This window comes from Motacilla alba, chromosome 5 (assembly GCF_015832195.1).
Source record: "Motacilla alba alba isolate MOTALB_02 chromosome 5, Motacilla_alba_V1.0_pri, whole genome shotgun sequence".
NCBI lineage: Eukaryota > Metazoa > Chordata > Aves > Passeriformes > Motacillidae > Motacilla > Motacilla alba.
Window position 1 is genome coordinate 23,485,817 of NC_052020.1, and position 25,614 is coordinate 23,511,430.

Consider the following 25,614-nt stretch of genomic DNA (forward strand, 5'->3'; position numbering starts at 1 on the left):
AGCCACTGGGATACACTGGCTTTTTAAGGCGCTGCAGTTCACGGTGGATCTTTTGTTCATTAGTTTGCCTAGTTATGACAAACTAATGAGATCACTGGACACTTCATAAACAATTGGCTGTATGGAGAGCCTTGAATGGAGACATGAAGTATGGTGATTTGTGGGCTTTGTTCAATTCCTTTGTGGTAGCCCTAGAATCTGAAAGGGAGAAGTATTAAAACCTCTGTTATGTTCTATGTTTGGAACAAGAGCCATGCTCTTTGGAAATGCTTTTTGCACACACTTCTAGGCTGATGGTACTATAAATGAGGCAAACAGAGTTCAAAGTTTGGATTTGCAGTTTGTTCAGGCACAAAAAAGTTAGAAGTTTCTCCAAATAAAAGCCTTATTTGGACTTCAAAGTCCTTAATGTTCTCTCTTGTATGGCATTGCTCTGCTCAGACTTTTGCCTTTTGGAAGTTAACATTGTTTGTGAATGGGTAGTGCGTTGGACAAGTCCTTTCTCCCCAGGGTCTAATTTCACTAAGGATTTTTTCTTTATGTTTTCATTTAGGTTGTGGTGGACACCAGCCTGGAAAGTCCAGCTGGACTTGCAATTGACTGGGTCACCAACAAACTATACTGGACTGATGCAGGTACTGGGATCCTCTGCTTTATGTAGACTTCTGTCTTCCTTATCAGTCATGAAAACTGAAAATCAGCTGGGTAGTTCTGTCTGTTTCATTCCAAATTTGTCTAATTTCTGTGTAGCAGAAAGATGGTGTTTCATGTCATGTGCTTCTAACTGAGTGTGAACTGAGGCACAGCCCTTAGTTTAATTCTCTTTCCAATATCCCCAGTACTAATTCTATAAAAATATTTGTCACTGTTGTCTTGCTGCCAAGCTTGTGATTGTGTGCATTTATGTATCTTCCAACAGTGTATCTTGGGGTGCAGCAGGTCATACTTGGAGCATGTTCCCTGCTGGAGAGTCATAGTTAAGAGAGATGTAAGGAAGATTATTCTTTTCTAGCTGTTCTCTCATGGCATGGGGGCTTAGGTGAGAGGTGGATTGTCTACAGCACTCCACATCAGTGACAGCTACAGAGGTGACTTTAGAGGATGGAAGGTGACACTTTAAGCCAGATTTCTTACATATCTTCCAGCTAAGAACACAGATGGATATAGGGGAAGAATGCATTGTTATATGGAGGTTTTTTTGCCTTAGCTCTTGCAATTCCAATTTCATCTCTGTTATTTTCTCTCTCAACTTTTGTAGGAACAGATCGGATAGAGGTGTCCAATACAGATGGGACCATGAGAACTGTTCTAATATGGGAGAACCTAGACAGGCCTAGAGATATTGTGGTGGACCCTGTTGGAGGGTAAGAGAGTCTTTCTTCTGGGATGACGTAACAATTCTTGCATGTGTAAAGACTTTCTGGTTCTTTGGTTTTGTACAATTTTCTTTCTCACTGGTGCCATTGTTCTACAACCTGGTAGTGACTGAAACTAGAGACATGATTTTAGATGCTAATAGAACAAGATAAGCAGAGGTAATTGCCTGTTGTGCTGTGGAGCTTGCAGGAACTGGCTGGTATTTTCATTTGTTTATCCTGGGGATGTAATAATTAAAGATGAGGTACAAAAATGTTGAGAATGGGGCCATCTAGATATTTTCTATTTCTCTGTTGCACATATATGTTCAATTTGTGTCAAAGCTCCCTGCTTATTGACTTGAGTTTCAGTCAGAAGGATATTCTCAAACTTTCTAGAGGTGGGGATATAGGGTGGGTAGGAAAAAGCTCACCAGCTATTTATTTAGAAGCATTGAATGAAAAAGTGCTATTCTTTCCTTGAGTGGAATACTGGAAGACAAATGCAGCAAGAGTGTAAAGGGCTAGTGGTATACATAATCAGTTAATTTTTAGACCTTGACCTATTTTCTTGAAATTTTTCCTACACGTTGTAATTAGGCCGGCCCATGGGCAGTAGAAGGTATATAAATTTGAGTACAATCTTAGATCCATTACAAGAACCCAAGGCTGGACTCGAGTACACTAATACTTTAATGCTTCTTCCTGCTAGGGGCTGAAGGCACCAGACACCCTTGCTTCCTCTGGCAGTGAAAAAGTGTGGGCATTCACTTCTGTCTGGGCTTCTTCTTAGGTTCATGTACTGGACTGACTGGGGAGCTAACCCAAAAATTGAACGTGCTGGGATGGATGCCTCAAACCGCTTGGTGATCATTTCCTCCAACCTGACATGGCCCAATGGCTTGGCCATTGACTACGAGTCACAGTGCTTGTACTGGGCAGACGCAGGCATGAAGACCATCGAGTATGCCAGTCTGGATGGAAGCCACAGGAAGGTAAGGAAGCAGTCTTTGAGGATCAGGTCTGGGAGTCTGAACATAAAGTGATGATGGTTCCTGCCTCTTTTTCCAGTGGAAAGGATAATTTACAAAACAAAGTGCACGATGATTTTCACTGAGAGAAAAGAACTCCCTTTCAATTTGAAACTGTGTGAGGGAAGTCTGAGGGCCAAGGTTGCTTCATCATTCTCCTTTTGCTGTGATTGTATGTTATGATGTTGAGAGGGAGCAAGGGAAGCCTCTTCTCCTTAGTGACTTCATAGTCACTAATATATATTTTATATATATATATATAAATAAATATATATAAAAATATTTTTTGAATATTTTAATTTATATAATATAATTTTTTCTTTGGGTGATGGGGGTAATCTGAGCAGGTGCTGATTGGGAACAATCTGCCTCACCCCTTTGGACTTACGCTTTATGGTGAGAGAATCTACTGGACAGACTGGCAGGCCAAAAGCATCCAGAGCGCAGATAGGAGAACTGGCCAGTCTCGGGAAACACTGCAGGACAATCTGGAGAATCTTATGGATATTCATGTTTTCCACCGGCACAGGCCACCAGGTATAGAGCTCACTCCCAAGCCCCACTGAGCTGAGAGTTTGCTCAGGCTCTGCTGTGTGGCATGTCTTTTCTGCAAGAAGCTGACCTTTCAGGCCTCATTGTCTTAATTGTCTGTGTGGAGTATGAGAGCTTGAGAATTAACTCTTGACTTGGTATTTGAGAGCATTCTACAATGCGTTTCTGTAGCTGCTGCATTCCTTTTTTGTCCCAGTGCTACTGGCTCATGGATTTCTCATCCTCTTTTCTGTAGTTCATACAGCATGCAAAGTTAACAATGGAGGCTGCAGTCACCTGTGCCTTTTGGCACCTCTTCCAAAAGGCTACAGCTGTACTTGCCCTACAGGGATCAATCTGCAATCTGATGGCAAGACTTGCTCCCCTGGTGAGTGTTCTCTGTAGAACCTGCATTGCAGTTTTGTATCAGATCTACATTTTGCCTCTGCCGTTTTAAGAGAGAAAATTTCACTTTTATGAGCTTAACTGCTTCATGCCTTGAAAAACCCATTTGGTGCCTGTACCTTCAATTTGAGTGGGAATTACTGTGAAGAAACTTACTGATAAATAGATTGATCAAGGAGACATTTTTCTTGGAATTATGTTGGCCAAGTAAACCAAATGTCACGTTTTTTCCCATACTTTTATCCTAATATTGAGGTGAATTCTTAAACTACAAAGGAATATATTCTTTAATAGGTCTGTATACACTCCTCCTGTGGACCCTCTTCTGTGGATGGTGGAAGGTACTTGGCTTCAGGCCATGGTACATCCACTTTTCCTCCCTAGCAGGAGAAAAGGGACTCCTAATTTCAATTTCTCACACATATTAGTGGAAGTAATTCTTCTGTGAGTGTTATGCCTTTCAACTTGGATGTAAAGAAGCATTAAGTGATGCTCAAAAAAGTGATGCTTTTGTACACAGGCATAAGCCAAGATCTGTCTGAGACACTTTCCCTTTTCCCCTGAAGTGAGACTTGGTAAATGATGCCTACAGTTGACTGAACTTGTTCCTCACTAATATCTGTCCATTGTCCACTCTGCAGGAATGACCAGCTTTCTGATCTTTGCCAGAAGGACTGACATCCGGATGGTCTCTCTGGATATCCCTTACTTTGCAGATGTTGTTGTCTCTGTCAATGTCACCATGAAGAACACCATTGCAATTGGAGTGGATCCTCATGAAGGTCTGAACTTCTTACTGTATCTGACTGTGTTTGAAAGGCAACAAGTAACTTCTGTCTAAATGCCTGAGTAAAGACCAAGCCACAGATCTTACTGTAGGCTGTGGATTTGGGTAGGTTTTTATTTTCCTTGTATGTGCTGCAGATAATTTGTTTCCAGTGAGGAAGGGACTATCCTTACAGGAAAGCAGAGAACCCAGACTATATGGAAAAAAAACTGCCTGCAATATTGAGTGGGGTCCCTGTGCATTTTGAATTTAAGAAAGTTCCTCTTGCTGAGGCCTTTTATAACAGCAGAGCTGAGATGCTGGTTGCTCATGTATAGTAAACATCTGATGCTGTGCAGGATGTAAACACTGTTGTACTGTGAAGTAGATGATCTCATTTGGAGAAGTCAGATGTGGAGCTCTAATATTAGCTGATGGTATTAGGTGTTCTCCGTCCCTGTGTGAAAGTCAGATCTTGTGTAAATGTCCTACATATTTTGGGGAAAATTGGAACAAGAAAATTTGCAGTGTTTTATCATTCTAGCTTAATAATCTTGTGCTGTTATTATTCCTGTACAATCAGATCCAGTTTGAATGGTGTAGCAGGTAGTCAGACACCTGGATCTGTTTTTTAAGGATTTTGCTGTTTGGTTGTTGGGGTTTGGTTTGGTTTTGTTCTGGGCTTTTTCAAGTTTCTCTTTTTTCTTCAACCCAGGAAAGGTTTACTGGTCAGACAGCACATTGCGGAAAATCAGTCGCGCTGCCCTTGATGGCTCACAATTTGAGGACATCATCACTACAGGTGAGGGAGATTTTGATCTGACAGCCTCTTGCTTCTTTGCAGTATGAAAAGAGAGATTCTCTGATACCCTGGTAGAATACATTTTTGGTGGAAAGGCAAGCAAAGCCTAAAGCAGTTGCCTACGAGATGGACAAGAGAAGTACTAGAAATTCCTGACTAAATGGGGAGAAAAAGCAGTGACCAAAATGTTTTTCTGTTTTCTCAGGTCTGTTGACTACAGATGGGCTGGCTGTGGATGCTATTGGCAGGAAGATATATTGGACAGATACAGGAACAAACCGGATTGAAGTGGGCAACCTCGATGGCTCCATGAGGAAAGTCTTGGTCTGGCAGAACCTGGACAGCCCTCGGGCAATAGCTTTATACCATGAAATGGGGTTAGTGTTGTCAAGAGATTGTCTAGGAGTTACACAGGACTTGTGATCTCCTTTTCTGTAATACTTGCTGTCTTTTCCCCAGGTATATGTACTGGACAGACTGGGGTGAGAATGCCAAGCTGGAACGCTCTGGGATGGATGGCTCTGCACGTGTGGTGCTGATCAGCAACAACTTGGGCTGGCCTAATGGACTGGCAGTGGATAAGGCTGGGTCCCAGCTGCTCTGGGCTGATGCACACACAGAGGTCTGATTCTGTTCTTCGGTGTTGTTTGTCATTGGGTATTTGGTAGCCTGGAGGCTGCTTTGAAGCTCTTGAGCAAGTTGTCAAAAGAGCAAGGAGAATGTAAGCTCTTCTGAGAGTACGGGCTATGGAGGGAGGGTGAACCTGAACAACATCACTCGCCAAGACTGTTCCCCACGTGCTACAGTAAGTGCTAGCAAGAGGAGAAGTGTTTTGAGTAAGGGCTGATGTTCTACTTCTTCCTGTAGCGGATCGAGGCTGCAGATCTTAATGGTGCAAACCGCCGCACCCTGCTGTCTCCAGTGCAACATCCCTATGGCCTCACCTTGCTGGACTCTTACATCTACTGGACCGACTGGCAAACTCGCAGCATTCACAGGGCTGACAAGGACACTGGTGCTAATGTCATCTTGGTGAGGGCAAACCTGCCTGGCCTCATGGATATTCAAGCTGTTGACAGGGCACGGCCCCTGGGTAAGTTGCTCCCCAGTTGGTGAGTGTTGTGGTGGTGAGGGTAGTCCTTCAGAGCTGTCATTGGAAACAGTCCTTTGGTGTAAAGCAGGAGTGATAGAGTGACTTCTCAAAAATCAGCTTTTCTACTGATGCCTTCTTTTAAGGCATCACTTCTTCCCTCTTTAACTGTTTTTGCACTCCTCCCTATTTACCCAGCTCTGTAGGTCTAATGTTGATTACTGCATGCTTTTTGACCCCTTTGTCTCATTTCCTTCATTGGATTGCACTGACAACCTCATTCTCACACACAGCAGAGTCAATTTCTTAGGACAACTGAACAAGTCATGCCTTATTATGCTTCACCAGACTGTACTGATGTTGGACAATTTCCCTTTTTTAACTCCAGAAGACTCTAATTCTTCTTAAACCAGTTGCTGAAATATTATTTCAAGCTCTAGTATTATTTCCCAATCATGGCATGCTTCATCTTCTTGTCTGCCTCTTTGCTCTGCAAAATCTCTGCTGCTTTAGTTGCTCTTAATATATCATGTTGTCCAACTATTCTGTGCCAGAGTCAATTCTTTGTTACTCTTTGGGGATCCTATAACACCCCATCTTGCCTCCTTGTGTTGCTTTGTGCTGTGGTTTTATTTTGGTAGAATTTCCCTAATACATACTTCTGTAGAAAACTCTGCTGCTTTTCCTGTGGTTACTAGCAGCAAAAGATCACTCTTGACTGCATAACTTGGCAATATAGCTTAAAGCTGACCAGAAGTCTAGCCATCATATCCACATTGTCTTCTTCCTACTCCCTGCATCTGTTTCCTGGGCTGATTTCCTCCTAGTAAATGTATGCTGGGTTCTTTACAATTAAAAAAAAAAAAATATATGACCCTAATATGTCAGGCACTTCCAGCAGCCTTCTCTGATGCTTTTGTTTACTTGCCACTGTGCGCAGCTAAGTTGAAACAGAAGCTTCTTTGTCAGCCTGGCCTCTGGTACATTGTCACACTATTTCCCTACAGGGTTGGATCTTTCTGTCAGCATTACTATTTGTAGCAGTAATAAAGTTAAACTGCAGTTGCATAATCTGGGAGCATTTGGGTGTTTCTTTTTCCCTGGGAAAACTGTGATTAGCAAGGAATGCAGGTTAAGATTTTCCTTCTAATGATCCCTCTTCTTCTGGACCCTCCTGTTCTCCTTGCCAATCATGCCCATACCTACTGGGAATCTTGCAGAGGAGGGAGAGCGTCTCTGTACAAAGGGCTGTAGATTCCCAGCAAGGCTGGGATGGTAAGGATGAGCTCAGCTGCTAGCAAGCTGTGCATGTATGTAGCCTTTAAAGTAAAGCTTTGGTCTGTGAGATCCTAAAACTACGCTTTCCCTGTTTCTAAAGGCTTCAATAAATGTGGAGTTCGTAATGGTGGCTGCTCCCACCTTTGCTTACCTCACCCCACTGGTTTCTCCTGTGCCTGCCCCACTGGCATCCAGCTGAAGAGAGATGAGCAGACATGTGACTCTTCTCCAGAGACCTACCTACTTTTCTCTAGCCGTGCTTCCATCCGTCGAATCTCACTGGACACCAGTGACCACACAGATGTGCACATACCTGTCCCTGAGCTGAACAATGTCATTTCTCTGGACTATGATAGTGTGGATGGCAAGATTTACTACACAGATGTATTTCTTGATGTTATCAGGTAGGTGTCAGTCAACTGCTTGGCCGGTGCCCAGGTCACCCAGTGACTTGTGCTGAGTGTGCCAGTAAACTGGGGAGACTGAGCACTACACCAGAACTTACACCTTGTCTTTGGTGCGCAGCATCAGTCTGAAGGTGTGTTTAGCCTGCTGGAGACAGGGGCAAAAAGTATTGGGGAGGTATTAGTATGCAGTGGCCCTGTGATTGATAGAGATCCAGCTTTCCAGGAACCTGTTCCTCACTGCCCTTTGTCATTGATTTTGATCCAGGCGGGCTGATCTGAATGGCAGCAACATGGAAACTGTTATTGGTCAGGGTTTGAAGACTACGGATGGCCTGGCAGTGGACTGGGTTGCCAGGAACCTCTACTGGACAGACACAGGACGCAATACCATCGAAGTGGCTAGACTGGATGGAAGCTCCAGGAAAGTGCTGATCAATAACAGCCTGGATGAACCTCGAGCCATTGCTGTCTTTCCCAAGAAGGGGTAGGTATGGGGTTATTGGTGGGGCGGGGGAAAGGGCTGCACAGAGGCAGGCTGGAAGAGGAGGCTGTGGGAGGAAGAAGAGCTGTGCCATGTGAATCTGCAGGTACTAGTAAGGGGTTGACTCTGAGTGACTTGTAGTAGTCAGGCAGACAGTGAATTTGAAGATTGGGCAGATAGCTGTGAGAAGCAGGCTACAGACTATATTATCTTTTTTGAACCTGAACAATCTGGTAGTTTCATTCATAACTAAAACTTTCCTTAGGCCAAATGAAATGTTTTTTCCTCTTACACTTGCCTTTTATCTCTTCAGGTATCTCTTCTGGACAGATTGGGGTCACATTGCTAAAATTGAACGGGCAAATTTGGATGGCTCTGAACGTAAAATCCTGATTAACACTGACCTAGGATGGCCCAATGGATTGACTTTGGATTATGACACCCGGAGGTCAGTGAAAGATTTTCGTCTACTTGCATGGGGCTAAGGGATGTAATGAATTTTTAGCACTCTTAGCTTCATTTATTGGACTAGCACCGTGGGTTTGGTTTTGGGGTGTTTTGGGGCTTTCTTCTATAGCTTTTTTTTCCTGATCCATCTCAGGATTCCATGGTCTTGGTCAGTAAATGATTAGAAAGTAAAGAGAGGTTGTATATATGGAAGCTCACCTCTTTTCCTGTGCCTTCAGGATATACTGGGTGGATGCTCACCTTGATCGCATAGAGAGTTGTGACCTCAGTGGGAAGCTACGACAAGTGTTGGTCAGCCAGGTGTCACATCCCTTTGCTCTGACACAGGTGAGAAGATTTTCCTGCTGCCACCATTCTCCCTGGTGTGTTAATGAGTTTGTATAGTGGAGTTTGGGAGCAGGGAAGTGTTACAGTCTGAGGAAACCAAGATGGCTGAGGGGATAGTACTTAAATCTTCTCTGGAGCTAACAAAGGAAGTTTGTCTGAACTGTGGTGTGTAGACAGTCATGTTCTTTACAATAAGAGGGTAAGGGTTTGAAAAGGCCTTTGTTTTAGGCCTTCTGCCACTGGGATATGTTTTTTATGGGTACCCTGTGTCTACCTGACTAAATATGCTAATAATGGCTGTGATTTTTCTTTGCTGTCTCCCTGAGCAGCAGGACAGGTGGATATACTGGACTGACTGGCAAACGAAATCTATCCAGAGAGTGGACAAATACTCTGGGCGGAACAAAGAGACAGTCCTAGCCAACGTTGAGGGATTGATGGATATCATTGTGGTTTCTCCTCAGAGACAGACAGGTAAATAGAAGGACCTTGATTCAGGCAAATTCTGATTGTAGACCAAAAGAACTCTAGAACCACTGCACTATTGTGGATGTCAAGTTAGGATGACATCCTTTTTTATGCTCAAACTATTCACACATCTTCCCTTAGCTCAAGGGAAGATGTCTTGTGTGCCTGTGACTTTTCAGTCAGGTACATCTTAATGGTGTTCTGTTAAAGCTTTGATTAGCAAAATTCCCTTTCTTCTCATTCACCCAACATTGTGTTAAAACAGAAGAATGTGAGGTTTTGGTCTTTTTTTTTAATCTCTGCAACTGTGTTGTCTGGGCTTCTGTCTAAAGATTTCCAGTACTTTCCTTTCAATACTGCCCTAATCCAATTCAGTGTTTGGCTATTGGCATCACTTTAGCAGTCAGATGACGGGCATATGCCAAAAATATAATAACTTGCCGGATTTCTAAGAAGTATTTCTGGCTGAGCAGCAAAGGTTGCTCTGCGCCTCTTTTTGTTCAGATGTTACATATTTAGAAAATTGTATGTTCTTCCAGGTAGTAATGCTTGTGGAGTGAACAATGGAGGCTGCACTCACCTCTGCTTTGCCAGGGCTTCTGACTTCGTCTGTGCATGTCCGGATGAGCCAGATGGGCGGCCCTGTTCTACGAGTGAGTTTACCGAGTGTCACTTGGGTAGTAGCTTCCATAAGCCACTGCTACTGCTTATGCAGTGGCAACCAGAGCAGCTGAGGCTCTCCAGTGTCTAGATCTTATCCAGTCATATATTGGAACTGAGGCCAGTGGTTGTGGGTGATAGAGCCTTCTTGTCTTTTTGCTGACAGACTGGGTTTGAGATGGGAAGGCTGCTCATATAAGCTGTAGAGGGTTTTGGAAATGGCCCATCACACTTGTTTATCTGTCCCACAAAGTTGGAGTCCTGCTTATTTTTCTCTGTTGTTCTAGTTCCTGGTGTGGTGCCCCCTGGTCCAGAACCAACCACTGTAAGTGAGAGAAGTCAAACACCACCTGGCAGACTAGGTACTTCAACAACCAAACCTCTCACATCTTTGGAAACAGTGGAAGGAAAGTAAGTGTTCTTGTTCTCTTGAAATTGGGGTGTGAAAGTCCCAGCTTTTGCAAGGTTCCACATGCAAGCCCCCTCTGGTTACAATCATCCGAATATACCTATCCCTAGCCAAAAGACGGTATTCCAGCTCCAGATTTCACATTCTTAATGAATGAAACTTATGACAAAGATGCAGTAGAGATGGCAAAGAGCCATTGTTGAGATGGCAAGAAACAGCTGGAGATCCTTTCTGTCCATTTTGTTGAAATGTGTGCATAGTCTGACTGTACTGAAGTGTTAAAATCTGCCTTTAGCTCATGTGTCATTAATTTGATTGATTTTTGAGTCTCCTAGTTTTGAGAACCTATTTCTGAGAGGACAGAGGAGTCTGTTGCTTCAATTCACTGAAACATCTCAGACTAGACCCACACAGCTGAGGAAATGGTTCTGCCCTGGGAAGGGGATAGCTTGCTTGGGGCAGAACAGAATCTTTGCAGCTCTAACAGTTAGTTAACAATGCAGGTAGTTAAGAGACTCTTTTCTGCTAATTCCCTACAGCCTGCTATTTATATAGCTCAGAAAAAGAGTGGCTCTGTAGTATATGGTTATTTACAGAGCAAAACTTGCACTTTGAGTATGATTTATTGGACAGAAATGTCTTCATGCTGACTCTGAGACATTTTGCTTTTTGCTTCAGCACTGATGCTGAAATTTGATATGAGTACACCTGTGTACCCAAGAGGCAAATCTAGAATGAATTGGATGTAAAGATACTGCAGACCAATAATTGATATATCCATGCACACCACCTATATATATGTATGTATAGTTGTCTCTTCTCTGGATACAGAATACTGAAGAAGAAAAAGGAAGACCTGTGTTTTTTAACTGGAAAGGGAAGGGATATCAGTGCTAGCCCATTCCATCCTGTTTTTTGATACCTTTGTTACTGTTGATTCTACTCTAAGTAAGTAACTGTTCTTCTGTCATTCAGCTGCTCTGACAAAGATGCTCGGCAAGGCTTGTGTACTCGTGCCAACGAGGCTGTGTTGGCCACCATGGGTGAGCTGATTTTCTTTAACTCTTCTCCACCAGGGTTGTTCCTCCAAATGTGCTCAGGGCATTCCAGTCCATAGTGTCTGAAACTGAAATTTCTGAAATTCGGACTTGAATTACTCAAATGCTCTCTGAGTAGAGCATAATGCCTCTATAGACATTCATTAACCTAGATGGGGACTTTTCCAAGAGACTCTTTGATCTGAAGAATAGTTGTGTTTTCTTTCATCCTATACCTCATCCACTGGGCTCTTCCTATTAATTATACTCGATTTCACTGTCCCCTTTGTATTTAGTTGAAGATGGTTGACTGTAATAATTGCTTCCCAATGCAGGAGTAACCTGTCAGCAAGGGGGTCTAACTCCTCAATTACAACCCCACTACAAAGATCTTGACACTTCTTGGTTTGCTGGGGCCTGGGTGGGAGGAAAGTTGACCATATATTTGTTTCATATGAAGCCAAACAAAACCCTCTGCTAAACCTTAATGTGCTGACATTTTAGTTTGCATACTTCTGTATGGGTAAAGCCTTAGCATCAGGCATTACACCAAGGCCAGTATTATCCAGTGAAATATAAAAGTGCATAAATTATCCTTGGTATTCACTTTCAGGAGAAGGACTGCACGTCAGCTACATTATTGGAGGTCTTCTAAGCATCTTGTTTATTTTGTTGCTTATTGCTGCTTTAATTATATATAGGTAAGTGATATTTTTCCTCTCTCCTGGCCAATTGTAAACTCTTGGGTTGTAGGAGAAGAAAGTCTCTGAAAGCACTAGATCTTTCTTTATTGTCATTTACAGTCCTTTTTTCCTCCATTGGAAGGAGTGTTTGATGATTTTATTTGCAAGGTTTGAGTCCTGTACCTCTAAAGTGTTGGTCATGCAGTTCTACTATTTGAAACCTTATTGGCTAAATTTTCTGCAGAGAGCTTATGAGTTATGGACAGGAATGTGAGATAATTCATATCTCAGTAAATGTGTGAGCTCATATGCTTTCTGACAGATGACTTCACCATTACTGCCATGATAGCTTTTGTGATTACATGGCAGTGCCTTGCTGTACTGGTAGCTAGTAAATGGACTCGTAGCTGAAAAGCCAGGTGAAACCAGGATTCTCTCTTTGAGGGACAGTGGAGATGGCTGAAGCCATCCACCTGCTGAGCACTCAGGAACTTTGGATCCCAGCAGTGGGTTCCTGTACTTTTCTGACAGCTCTCTCCCTCTAGGCATAATAAGTCCAAGTTTACGGACCCTGGCTTGGGGAACCTAACCTACAGTAATCCTTCATATCGGACATCTACCCAGGAGGTGAAGATTGAATCGATTCCCAAGCCAACCATGTACAACCAGCTGTGCTACAAGAAAGAGGTAAGAACTGCTACTAAGGACATGCGAGCCCAGCTCAAACTGCTGTTGAGCATTTCAGGCCTCACTAGGTGGAAGGATTGCAACTTGTGAGCATTTACTTTTAGGACATAGAAGGACAGCTTCAGTGAATTGTTCAGACTGCTATGGACATCAGCCAGCAGCACTTCTTTCCCAGTGAGCTGTAGTGAATTTGACCTGTCTTTAGTTCTCTGCTTCTTACCCACTCCACAGTGTCTTGTATTTCATTTGCATTGGGTACTGGCCCTTGAAAGTGCATGAACCAATTGAAATTGTCTTCCTTGGATACAGGTCCCAGTTAGGGACTGTTGCACCAAGGTTGCTTTGGACAGTCACCAGGAGAACCAGGCAGCCAGAAGGGGTTTGGTAACAAGAAAGTGGCTCCTGGCTGTGCACAAGCTGAAAGGGGTGGGATAGGGGAATCAATAGAGCCCTTATTAAATAGAGCATTTTAAAGGTGCTTCAGAGGTCCATACTTTGTGCCACGTGATGGAGAGAGTTTAATGTGATATCTTGCCGCACTTAGTTTCTCCTCTATTTTCTCCTCAGAAGCTTTCTTATCACTCAGATAGCTTCTCATCTTCCCTCTTCTGATTTCCGTCCACATCCTCACGTCAGGTATCGCTGCTCTGTGTGTTTGATGCTGCCTCCCCCACTCAAGCTCTGTTGTGTGGCTCAAGTGCTGTCCGTACTAATTGCTCTTTCTTGGTTTCCTCCCCTGCTTTTGTGTCCTTAAACTAGCTCTATTGTCTGTCAGGAACATATAAGTAATTTTCTATGGCAGATTCTTTGGTCTGGGCTTTGGCTACTCATACTCACTGATATTTTTAACAGGCAATTTCTGTTAGGACTATTTGTGATTATCTGTTGGATTGCTTGGTTCCTCTGGCAGGGATCACAGACTTACACAGGGGGAGAGTTTTCCCTTACTGTTTTTCAAAGGTACTATCCAATAGATTCCCCAAATCTTCAAGCCATTTTAGTCTTATCTATTAAGGAAAAGCCAGGATTATTTATCTGGGAATCGAAATCCTTTCTGCTTTTTTCTTAATTACAATGCTCCTTGGTATACACAGATGTATATTTCCCCACCGCCTCCACTTTCTCCTCAGGGATAGATCAGGTGCTCCTTATTTCTCAGTGAGCCAAGTTAGATTTCACTATTTTAATCTCAGTGTGGTCCCTTTTGCCTCTGATCATTTTCATTGATCTCCATCCCCTCTGCTGCTGTGAGACTTGGACTCAACCGTGGTATTCCAGCTGTGAGAGGTGAATCTAGAATGACTCACATGTAAAAATTTGCAAACCTAGAATTGCTCTCCTGCCTACTTTTACCATGAGGTTTTCTGCCTGTTTCTGCTTCCCATTTTGTTTGGTGGCATTTTTTCCCCTTCCTTTTTAGGCTCAGTGTTCTTACTCTCTTCTGTCAGGGAATATGTATAGTTGAATGAGAAGAGCAGCCTCATCCTCATTCCGCTTCCATGACTGAAGAATCAGGGAGTTTGGAATGAGAGCCCTTGCAGGGAGGACTCGTCTGGGGGTGGTAGAGAGCTAAAGGAAGCTTAGAATGGGTTCTGTCATTGTGGCAGTTAAAGCCAGTGGCTGTTTACATGGAGGTCCAGCTCTTCGTCTGCTTCCCTGTCTTCATTCCAGCTCTGCATTGCTCTTTGCCGTATTTTTCCATAGACGTATTTTTTTCACTCATCTGTCTTCTCCCTCTAGACTGGTCCTGACCACAGCTACACTAAGGAGAAGATCAAGATTGTGGAGGGAATATGCCTTTTATCCAGTGATGATTCTGAATGGGATGACCTTAAGCAGATTCGGAGCTCCCGCGGAGGGATCCTCCGGGACCACGTCTGCATGAAGACGGATACGGTCTCTATCCAGGCTAGTTCTGGGTCACTGGATGACACCGAAACTGAGCAGCTGCTACAGGAAGAACAGTCTGAATGCAGCAGTGTTAACACAGCAGCCGCCACTCCTGAGCGGCGGGGCTCACTCCCAGACACAGGCTGGAAACACCAACGCAAGCCCTCCACAGAAAGCGAGGTCTAAAGTACACGTGACTTTGGAAACAGTCGCACCCTCCCTACCCTCTCCTCTGCACAAAAAAGACAGACTCTGCCTGCCTGGCAAGGAAGGGTGCAGAGACCGGCCTCTTTAGCAAGGGGCCTGAGACTGGGACTGCCTTTCAGCATGGAGCCTGGGCAGCTGTGTTGTTGTGTTTGGAGAAGGAGGATGGGTGGGTTGGTTGGAACCCAGAGACCCTTTTGACTCATTTTCACTGTCTGTGGTTTATTTATATGTTCCCTTTTCCTGGAAGTTGCCACATTAACTTTTGCAGTGACTCGTCTGGCCTGAATCTGGTTCAGAGTGTCTGTTTCCTGGCAACCTGCAAGTCCTGTGCCATCCAGCTCACGGTCAATGCCCATGAAGAGAGCAGAGCTGCCTCATTGCTGGCTCCTGGTCACAGAAGTACCCCATGTCATTCCAGCACTAGCAGCACTCTTTGAGGCTTTGTGTTGAGGGGTCTCTGACATGAGAGAGGTCTTGGTATTGATGAGATATACTTTGGGGCTCAAGAGGACACTGACACAGCATCAGGTCACCTTGTAAAGGCATAAAGAGGATAACCACAGCTGCCGAGACTCACTTCATGAGAGCATCACTGCTTACTTTCATATCTGCTACTAAAAACTTTAAAGAATGCTCAGATTGGAGCATTGTGTCTGTTGCTGGCAGTGGACACTGCTCCTGTTCTCCCCTTTCCTGTTAAAACATGTTTCTACTCTGGAAAAACAAGAGTCAGCAAATGCCCCTTTCAGAACTGTTCCCTGTGGGTACTGGAGTCTGAGTGCTGAACTTCAGACAAGAAGAAATTGTTATTTTACTTAACTGTACAGAGCTAATGGGGGGAAATGGATCTCAGCAAGACCTAAATTTTACTGATCTTTGCATAACTGATATATAAAAAAAGAATAAGAAAATTTGCTAGGTCCCCACTAGTCCCAATTCTGCAAGGTCCCAATTATTTTGGCCTTCAGGACCTTTGACTACCATAATAAGGGGAAAGAGAGAATTCCTAGGTGGAGTCTTTCCCAGGGGAATGCTCAGTGCTGACAGTTAGGAACTGCTTTATTACTAGGCTGAGCCCATTTGACCTAGAATGGGAGACAATAATCAGGGAGCTGCAAAGGCCATTCTAAGTCATTGTTTATCAGATAGAATTGCACTTTAAGTTCTTCTGTTACCACTAAATAGCTCTCATTGCCGACTAATTTTTCCCATCAGCTGTATGAGCTTCAGTTCTCTGGCTTCCAAGACTCTTACCCTTTAGGAAATATCATCCTACCCTTGCAGCCAAAACCCAGCAGCATTTGGAGCTGGGTCTTGCTCCCAAGGACTACTGCCACCCCTTCTTACCCTCTGGTCATCGGTTTGTTCAAAAAGAAAAAAGAGAAAATACTGCTTGACACTTCTTCAAAAACAAAATTTATATCAACCCCTCAAATCACATGGTAAAATATTAAGCATTAAGCCAGATCCTTGGAAGCAGAACTTCCCAGTGAAGAATTTCTCACTGCAAACTTTGTAACACTACTCTTTTATCACATGGAAAGAGGTCAAGTACATTCCCATCCATGGTGTAAAGAGAGCAAAACATACACTGGGGTATGGTTCAGAGGTAGGGGGAGAGTACATCTCCCATGCAATATTTTTTCAGCTGATTAAAAAGGAGAATCATCCCACTCTGCTTGAACCTTGTTTATATGCTAACAGGCCTGCTACCCCTGAAAAACGCCACAGTTGCCAGTAGTTTGCCTGTACTTTTCACAGTAGAGGTAGCTTTGTAGATAGGGAAGGTTGCAGCTTCAACCTGGCTAGGTGGCTTGAGACTCTGTCCCTAACTGCACCATTGGGCTGACTGGTGTATATTCCTGTGGAAAATGAACTGGAGCTAAGGCTTGGATTTCCCTGTGTTAATGTGGGACTCTTCCCTACTCCCAGAGGGACTTTTTTTTTTTAATTAGATTTTTATTTAATTATTTATTTGTTTGACTCCAGCCTTGGAAGCATTGATTTTGTTGGGCAGAGGCACTTTTGGTTTGAGGTGTGGACTTGACTGGGAACTGAGAAAGGAGTGCATATCACTGACATGGACACTGCCCATCTAAGCCACTTCACGCAGGAACAACACCAGAGGGCTCGAGCACAAACAGAAGAATCAATTTGAGCAGAAACCATGTGTAGGGGCAGGGGCATCAGGGCTGGGAGTGGGGAGATGGGGGAGGCAGACTCTGACCTGTAGGAGAGCAGGGTTTCTTTGGGTTTTGGAATGGGTTGTTCTTTTTTTTCCCCAGTAGCTTATATGACCATGCACCAAAATCCTGAGGTGGGACAGGGGTGAAGGGAAATATCTGCCCAGACCTGTCACTTAAGATTAAGTCAGCCCATCAGAGTAATTGCTGTCCAAGTCAAGTCACAAATATGGAAGGGAAAGGAAAAACACAGTCAGTCTTTTCAACAACTCATGGTGTTTGTGATCTCCACCTTGATCAATATTCTCTGCTGCTTCTTAGGAGACCCTGCGCACTCCAGCCTAACAACCATCCATAACTGCTCTCTGCTCCCTTCCTCAAATGATTATGGTGAAAAGGAGCAATAAAATGTCACACAGCCTCCTCTACCAGTGATGTGGGCAGAAATTCGTGTCTTTTTTCTAGAGACAGCCCCAGTGAGATGCTGCCTTGGGGATGCATCATGGTTCCCCATTCCGGGGAAGAGAAGACCCTCGTTGCACTTAGAATGTTAAGAATGTAGAAAGGCTACTGGAGGATGATCTCTTGAGCACTGATTTACTATGTAAAAAGCAAACCTCTCTCCTGTCTGTCCTGAGCTAACGTCAGTGATTTCCGTGTGTTCCTGTGTAATGGTTTTAACGTTACTCACTGGAGACATTGGATTTTCTGGAGTTATTTAACCACTGTGTTCAATATTTTAGGGGTTGATGATAATTTAATATAAATTTAGCTTTTCTTAACCACTCTGCCTGGCTTTTGGTTGTGAATCGTGCATGTTCTTTGGACTCTCCTTTGAATGAGGAACTCCCAAACCTGTTCAGACAGACCATCAAGTTTGCTTCATTTGAGAGGAGCAAGAAGATAAGAAGATAATTGGGTTTGTAGAAACCTGATTGTAGCACACACTGTAGCCCTGTGATTTTGAATCAAGGGCCTAATATCTAAACTCACTTCTGCAGATTCTTTCACAGACATAATACCTCTCACTCTGCCCCACCTTACTTTTTCACCCCCTCTTTAACATGGCAACAGCAGAAGGGGCTGTTCATATTAGGACTGTAGCAATCTCAACCCTCTGCTGAGTAGAGAATAGAAGAAGAGCTGCTTTTCTTTCTGTAGGGGGTTGGTTAAACTTCTGTTGCCTTTTTGTTTATAACCAAGAGTTTAACCAGTGCCACAGGCTGAGTAAGGAATGAAACATCCACCAATAACTGACACTGCACTACTGGTGCTAATCTTGTAACATACTCTGTCCCTGTCTGATGAAAGAACTATCTAAAACATTTAAAATAACTGTATTTCTGCTCATTTTACAATTGAAGCACAGTGCAGAAGCTATTTAGTCAGGTCATGAAAAAATTGCCTCTCTTCCAAAAAAACTGATTGTGTTTACATGGCATGGTGGGGAAAGGGCAGTGTAAGATTAATTGCGGTTGTGTGCATGGCATTCTGGTGTCCCTTGTCTTCTCATCACCCATAAAATTTTTTCCTTAAATTTTTTAAGCTGACATGAGGAAACAAAGGAGAGAAAACACACTGTGCTCCAAAACTAGTTCACAGAATAGGTCAGGGTGGAGAGAACATTGTGGGTCACCTGAGTCAACCTCCCTGATCAAGCAGGGCCACGCCAGAGCACATGGCATAGGACAGTGTCCAGACAAATCCTGTGATCTCCAGTGAGGGAGACTCCACAACTTCTCTGGGCCGTCTCCCAGTGCACGGTCACACACAGTAAAGAAGTTCCTCCTATTCCCGTGGAATTTTCTGTGCATCAGTTTCTGCCCGTCGCCTCATATTGCTGGGCACCACCAAGCAGAGCCTGGTTCATTCCCTGACACCCTCTTCAGATACTGACAGACATTGATGAGGTCCCATCTCAGTCGTTTCTTGAGTTGCTGCTTTGCAAACTCACTGACCGTAGCAAAGAGAAGGCCCATTCCTCTGTAACAGGATCTTCCCCGAAGCCCAATCCAGCAGCTCCGAGCTGCTTTAGCCCTTTACCAACGGGTCCCGCGGCCTGACCCGGCTACCTTAGGACCCGCGCCTCTCGCCAGGCGCTGCTCCGGCCGTAGGGCCCGGCAGCCCCCTCCTGCAGCCTCCCCGGGGACACGGCGGCGGCGGCCGAGAGAGCGGCCAGGCGCGTCTCGGCAGCTCCCGAGCGGAGCGGAGCGGAGCGGAGCGGGCCGGGCCGGGCCGGGCCGGGCCGGGCCGCTGCCGCTGAGGGCCGCCTGCGGCGGTGCGCGCGCCCCTGCGGCCCCGCCGCTGTCTCGGGAGCGCGCGGGGAGCACGCGCTGCGGCTGCCGGATTCAAACGGGCCAATAAGAGGTGCGGGCGCGAGCGCGGGCGGGGCCGGCAGCGGCCAATAGGCGCGGCGGACACTGGGAGGTGCGGGCGGTGCTGGCGATTTCAAACCCCGCCGAGCAGCCGCCGGACCGTCACCGGCCCGACCCGCCGGGCCCAGGTGAGACCCGCCGTCCTTGTCCCTGCCCCGGGGAGCTCCGGGCCCTTTTCCGTCCGCTGTCCGCGCCCGTGGGAGGGTGGCTAGGCCTTCCTACGCCGCCAGGCCCGAACCTCCCTGTTTCTCGCGGGGACCGTGTGGAGGTGTAGTCCCGGCGGTGCGACATCTCCCCACGGGGATGGCCCGAGCCCGGGCTGCGGCGGCGTCCGCCCGCAGAGCCCGGCGGCGTGAGGATCGCGGCTGGTAGCGGCGAGAGGCCGCGGCCTGTACCGCGCCGCGGAGGCGCAGCTCGCTCGGGCCGCCCGCCAGCCGGGGGGCGATGGGGCCGCCGGGAGCCGCGGGCTCGGCGGCTCCGCTACGGCCGCCTCCGTCCGTTGTGGGCCTGGGGCTGCTGGTGGGGGCCTTCCGTGGGCGGCGGCTGGGATAATGGGTCTGGGAGCCGCCGGGGGAACGGGGCACCCCTTGAGGGAAATACGGACCGGGCGCCTTCTGTCCCCTGAGGCTGCGTGCAGGATCGGTTCCCTCTCTAGAATGTCCTAAGCAAAACGTTCTCTGGGGTAATTGTAGTCCTAAAACCAAAGGCGCGAGCTCATCTCTTATTTCTGCAGCTCTGTTGTTGGGTGCGAGTGTTAAGATTGCCAGAGCCCCTCACCAGGAGGTGCTTCCTGTTGAATCCTCTCTAGTATTAGCAAAGGAGAGCTGGGTAGAAGTGTGTGTCCCATGCTTCTGCACACACATCTTTCCCGCATTTCATTTGATTTTGTTTCTGAAGCAGATAGTCTTGTGATTCTTCCAAAGACAGTACTTTTCAGGTTGGTATCCAGAGGGTTTTCCTCCTGAATCTGGAAGTTTTTGGGTCGGAAGACAGAGGCTGAGAAATGATACTTCAATGTGCCTTAAGTAAATTAGGGTTCTGTTCTAAGAATTAAAAAAAAAATCATAAATGCTTGGTTTTCTAACTGATTTGTGTTTGTTGTGTATCATCTGTCTGGTAATTCTGCGGTTTTTACTTTTTGCGGATTTTAGTGTTTGATTTTCTGCTGAACTGCAGTGCAGTTCAAGTTGTCTTGTGCAGGTGAGAAGGGGATGAGTAGTTGTCGGGATCTTGAGCTACCAGCAATGGGAGCCCTTCCTAATGTATTACTTTTGTATCAAACAAAATGTTGCTGTAGGCTTTCAGAGAATCTATTAGTTTGGAACTGTAAAGTTGCTTAGTTCAGAATGCATGGAGTCTGGAATACTGGAGTATTCTAAAGGTGTACTCACAAAAGTCTGCTACTAAAGCTTTGAGAAAGGTTCAGCTCAGAAGGCAGAATTGTTGAGTGCAAATTGCCTGTATAGTTTTGACTATTTAGTGTCCAACATGAGATTTGTTGATTGTACAAAATTTAGAATTTGGTTTGGTTTTCTTACCTCAGGCTTGGCCTTTCTTTAAACTTTGCTGTTTTGGTAGCTTCCCCTCCCATTGAACTTACAGATTCACTGTTTGTTTTTTTTTCTACTTCAAGAATTGTGATAGGGCTAAGTCTTATAAACAACATTGAGAGAGTGATATATCAAAGCAGAATCACTGGCAAATGGCCTTCAGTACAGTAGACTGTTTCTGAATAAGTGGTTGTAGATGTATTGAAAGTAATTCTCAAAAACACAAAGCTGGGTACATTAACTAGGTGACCTCCTATAGGAGAAATTATGTGACAACTTCACGAAAAGAAATTTGAATTTTAGAAGTATGGGAGTTATTCAGACTGCTTTAGGTCTGCATTGATGGAAGATTTCTCCCTTGGTATTGTAATGTGAAAAAGGGAATGCACTGTGATGGAACACGATTCCTGGTTTTTGTACACACAGGACTTGTATTCTGTCAGACTTAACTTTCACGCTGGCTCTTGTCCTTCCCCTTGTATGGGCCAGTTATGTAAGCTGGGCCTCTGCCTCTGGAAACTTGGTCTGCATGGTGCGCCTGTGCTCTCGTACCAGAGTCTGTTAAAATGGGAAGATATTTAATAGTCGATGCAGGAAACCTGATGAGTGCCAGTGTAATGTTATAAATTGATTCACTCTGTGTGTTTGGTGATAAATTTACAGCAGAAAAGCACTTAGCATGTTGTACACTCTTTCAGTCTTTTTTTTTTTTTGCTACCCAGTTATCATTTGCAAATGCAGCACTTCTGTTTGCCCCCTCTTATACATCACTAAAGCACATCTTGAACAGTACATCCGATTAGAAACTGCTCTGAATATTTTGTGGAGTAGAGATAACTATCTTAATTACCTAATTTGGAGGATTTTGTTGTGTAGGATGCGTGACTGGAAGGACACTTGAGAGATGTAAATGCTTGCAAACCTTTAATTAAGGTTTTCAAAATCACGGTCAGTGTTCATCTGGTTCTCTTTTTTCCTTTTTCTACGTCTCCTCTGTTTCCCACTACCAGCAGCTGTTCTTGTACAGTTTATAAAAGAAATGTATAAACTTGTATTGCTAATTTGTTTGTAAACTATTTAATGTGATTTGTCAAGTCTGCCAGAGTAGGATGGCATTAAAACCATTTGCATCTGTAGCAGAGTGGTTGGTTCAAGACAAGATAGTCCAAGACTAATATGGTGTAATTTTGCTGATGCTTTGTTGTAGACTGTTCCCAGTGATTCATGTTATATGGGTGGAGTTCTGAAGTGACATTGAAAAGCCTTGTACCCTTTTGTTTAAACTAAATATTGCCTTGCACCAGGCAGTGTTGCTCTGGCTTGTTTGAATAAAGAGTCTCTTGACCTGAGCACTTGTACATTGTCTGGGGTTGTCTGTGACAGCTCGGTTGCTGCAAATGTCAGATGTGGAAAAGCATAAGCTGCTGTGCGTGTTTGTGCCTTCCTGTTGCAGGGGGTAGAGTGAGGTGGTAGGAAAAGTAACTTGGGAAATTATTCAGTGGGAAGCAGTGCTGATGGTGCCTGAAAGAGGCTTCTTTCTTCAGCTAGCTAAAAAAATGGCTGGAGAAATACAGCCTTACATCACACGGCTTGATGCTCTTCTGAGGAGTAAGCAAGTGACACCCAGTTCCCACCATACCAGCTTCTTCAGTTGCTATTGTCAGTGTAGAAAAGGCATCTCAAAATGTCAGACGATGGGCTAGAGAGATTGCTGATGAATCAGCTCCACCAGAGTGCTGTCATTACACATTTTGCAGCAGCATGAAATGCGGGGATGGTATGGTGCCAGGCTCTTCGTTCGTACCTCCTTTGGAAGGCACTGTTTCTCCTTCCCCACGGCTGGCCTTGTTCTTGCTGTCGGGTTTTAGAACCGCTCCCTCCTGCAGTTAGGGATTGCTGGATGATTGGTGGCCTGGGATAATGTCTGCTGCATGCTCGGGTATGACCGCAGCTCCCTCTGTTAGAGTAGTGATTGTTCCGACGGGCATGGGCGTTCGGGGTATGACTCATGAGGACAGCAGGCCTGGCGGGCCAAGCTGGTCGCCAGCCCGGCGGCCCCTTCTTTGCCGAGAGGCGGCACCGCGGCCGCCGGCAGGGCCGAGCAGCGCCTGCTGCCGCTCGCCCGGCCCCGCGGGGCGGCTCGGCGGCGGCGGGAAGGGAGCGCGATGCGCCCGGGGCTGCTGCGAGGTCAGCGCGGCGGGGCCGCCGGTGCCGTGCCCTGCCCTGCCCGCCTTTGTCTGGCCCCGGCGCGGGCCGGCTCCCGCCCAGGTGCGGCCGCGGCGCCCCGAGCCCCGCCCGCGGCGGGGAGGGGCTCGTCCCGGCCCGCCCGCGGTTCCCGCCCGCTGCTGCCGGGAGCCGGCCCGGAGCTGTCAGGGTGAGTGTCCGGCCGGGCCCGGCCGAGCCGCGGGCGGTGCGCGGCGGCGCTGGCAGGGCCCGGCCCGGCCCGGCCGTGGGGCGGGGGCGGCGGCACAGACAATGCCGGGCGGGCGGGAGGCCTGCTCGCCGTGCCCGGCCGCGGCCTGCGGCCAGGCACCCGCCGAGTGGAAAACGTCGCCAGGCTGCGGGGACGCCTTTGGGGCTGCGGGCAGAAGTGGAGGGGGTGTTCTTCTGGAAGGTGCTGGGGATGGCGGGGGCGCCGCTAGTTGCAGAGGAAGGCCGTGCTGGAGGGAGCTTCTCTTGGAGAAGGAGGGAGCTAGTGATGTCTCCGCGGGAGCTTTCCTTCATCAGCAGTTCAGGCCGTCCTTTTAAAGAAAATCACATGAGCCTTTTCATGCCTGAGCTTTGTAAAACCTCTTGAGGGGTGGGGGCCTTTGCAGCTTACAAGCACAGTCCCACTGACATCTCTCACTCCCAACTGTCCACCCTTAGAATTATGTCAGTGCATGCCTGTGCACTTGCCCGTGTGTTGCCCTTTTCCCTTTTGCCCTTCTCGGCTCCCTAAGATTGGCTTCACTCCAGGCTTACCCATGCAGTTACAAATTGCTTTTGGTTTTAGCTGTAACAGAAGGTCAGTTTATTTTGCATTGTCTCTCACTTTAATATGAATGGAAAAGAACGGCCCTGGTTACTTTCAGGGGCCTTGTATTAAAATGTATTTTTCCAGAGAAATTAAGTGTTTGTATATCTTACCAGTAGCTTGTCATTTGTGCTATTAAAATTTCACTAAGGCGGGTTAGGACATACAAGTTAAAGCAGGCAAGAGAGAATTTAATGCTGTTTGTTCTTGAATGCCATTTCATTGCTGCTGAAACAGTAGCTTTCCTTTAACATGCGTTTCTCCTTTTTGTTATTCTGAGGTCTATTTTTCCATCAAGGGTCTCTGTGTCCTGCAGCTTATAATTCATCTGTCAATTGAAAATGCCAGCCTTTAAAATTCTATTAATTTTTTATTGCCTACTGTGTTATGATTACTTGAGTGTTCAGCGTTTTTTTCAGAGCTGCTTTATGTTGTGTCTAATGGGAAGGTTTGCCTGGCAAATACAAAAATAACCCCATTGGGCTAAACTTCTAAGAAAGTAAAACTTTGTCCTTTCAGAGCCAAAGAGCAAATGTGACCCAAAACTGCCATTAAACAAACAAACAAACAAATAATTCTTTGTGCTGAGAAAACTGTGGCTGCACTACCAGCAATCTGTCTGATAAGAAGTATAGCTTTATCTGAAATGTGACATTCAGCTATATACACTCCAATTTTGTGCCCTACTGTATAGGAACATTTCAGACTGATTTTTCCTTTTAAAAGATCTGTCTTGATTTCTCTGAACTTATTCTTGAGTAATGGTTTTGAGAACCTTTCAAAATATGAAAATATTTGATGATGTTCTTGTGCAACAGTAATATTCAGTAGGTGAAAGTCAGTAAGGAGAAGTGGACAATCAGTATCAATAAACAGCTGGTTTTGTTTAGCATAAAATGGCTTCCTAGTTTGCCATTGTACATCTTCTGTAGAAAATGGTCTGGAAGATGACACTTGACAATAAAATACAGTGATAGGTGATGAATGTATGCTTCAAAAGAAATCACATTTTAGAATGTTAATAATGTGAAGATTTTTCCTTAGCAGTACCCCATACTATAAGCTATGATGTTAATGCAATTCAGCTCTGCAACTTTAGCCGGACAAGCATTTATTTAGAAGTTGAGTATGAGCTGTTCAGAATAGTGTATGGTGAATCCAAACTTTGATCTTTTCATACTTTCTCACAATCTTTTAATGTGTTGATACATTTGTTTCCCAAACTTACGTTTATTCATTTGGGAGTTCTCACTTTTATGTTTTAAATTCTTCATTTGTGCTGCCTTGTAAATGCTTTCCACTCTTGCTGCATTTTGCATGATCTCCCTTCAAAAGATCCTGTTCTTTCCTTGATGGTCTTCATTTTCTCACTGTTCTGTAATATAAAACTGCCCTGCCAAGAACTGTCAGGAAAGATTTGTTATTCATCTCCACTACTGATTTCTCGGGTGACTTGCTCTTGGAAATGTTGCATTGACCACTTTTATGACAAGCGTCTCTTGCAAAAC

At 45.4% G+C, this 25,614-nt stretch overlaps 2 protein-coding genes across 10 annotated transcripts in view; both read left to right on the plus strand.

Moving 5' to 3' along the window:
* LRP4 (LDL receptor related protein 4) overlaps window positions 1–17,950 on the plus strand; it is an 83,340-nt gene extending 65,390 nt beyond the window's left edge. For 2 of the 3 annotated variants that reach the window (XM_038138001.1, XM_038138002.1), the window contains exons 18-38: window positions 554–635; window positions 1,259–1,364; window positions 2,149–2,350; window positions 2,734–2,923; window positions 3,174–3,305; window positions 3,964–4,104; window positions 4,804–4,890; window positions 5,096–5,267; window positions 5,350–5,512; window positions 5,758–5,983; window positions 7,359–7,662; window positions 7,931–8,149; window positions 8,460–8,594; window positions 8,833–8,941; window positions 9,271–9,415; window positions 9,949–10,062; window positions 10,357–10,480; window positions 11,454–11,521; window positions 12,129–12,216; window positions 12,744–12,885; window positions 14,626–17,950. In XM_038138001.1, coding sequence (XP_037993929.1) covers window positions 554–635; window positions 1,259–1,364; window positions 2,149–2,350; window positions 2,734–2,923; window positions 3,174–3,305; window positions 3,964–4,104; window positions 4,804–4,890; window positions 5,096–5,267; window positions 5,350–5,512; window positions 5,758–5,983; window positions 7,359–7,662; window positions 7,931–8,149; window positions 8,460–8,594; window positions 8,833–8,941; window positions 9,271–9,415; window positions 9,949–10,062; window positions 10,357–10,480; window positions 11,454–11,521; window positions 12,129–12,216; window positions 12,744–12,885; window positions 14,626–14,961 — 3,285 coding nt within the window. In that variant the 3' untranslated portion in view covers window positions 14,962–17,950. Of the gene's footprint in view, window positions 1–553; window positions 636–1,258; window positions 1,365–2,148; window positions 2,351–2,733; window positions 2,924–3,173; window positions 3,306–3,963; window positions 4,105–4,803; window positions 4,891–5,095; window positions 5,268–5,349; window positions 5,513–5,757; window positions 5,984–7,358; window positions 7,663–7,930; window positions 8,150–8,459; window positions 8,595–8,832; window positions 8,942–9,270; window positions 9,416–9,948; window positions 10,063–10,356; window positions 10,481–11,453; window positions 11,522–12,128; window positions 12,217–12,743; window positions 12,886–13,452; window positions 13,522–14,625 lie in introns of all 3 variants that reach the window. The other variant, XM_038138004.1, reaches the window with a different exon arrangement.
* A 1,613-nt stretch (window positions 17,951–19,563) lies between these two features.
* The window catches only part of CKAP5 (cytoskeleton associated protein 5), a 53,558-nt gene continuing 47,507 nt past the window's right edge, over window positions 19,564–25,614 (plus strand). For 5 of the 7 annotated variants that reach the window (XM_038137842.1, XM_038137845.1, XM_038137846.1 and 2 more), the window contains exon 1: window positions 19,564–19,668. The gene's annotated coding sequence lies outside the window, so the exon portion shown is untranslated. Of the gene's footprint in view, window positions 19,669–23,236; window positions 23,465–23,493; window positions 23,705–25,614 lie in introns of those variants that run through there. The other 2 variants (XM_038137843.1, XM_038137844.1) reach the window with 2 other exon arrangements.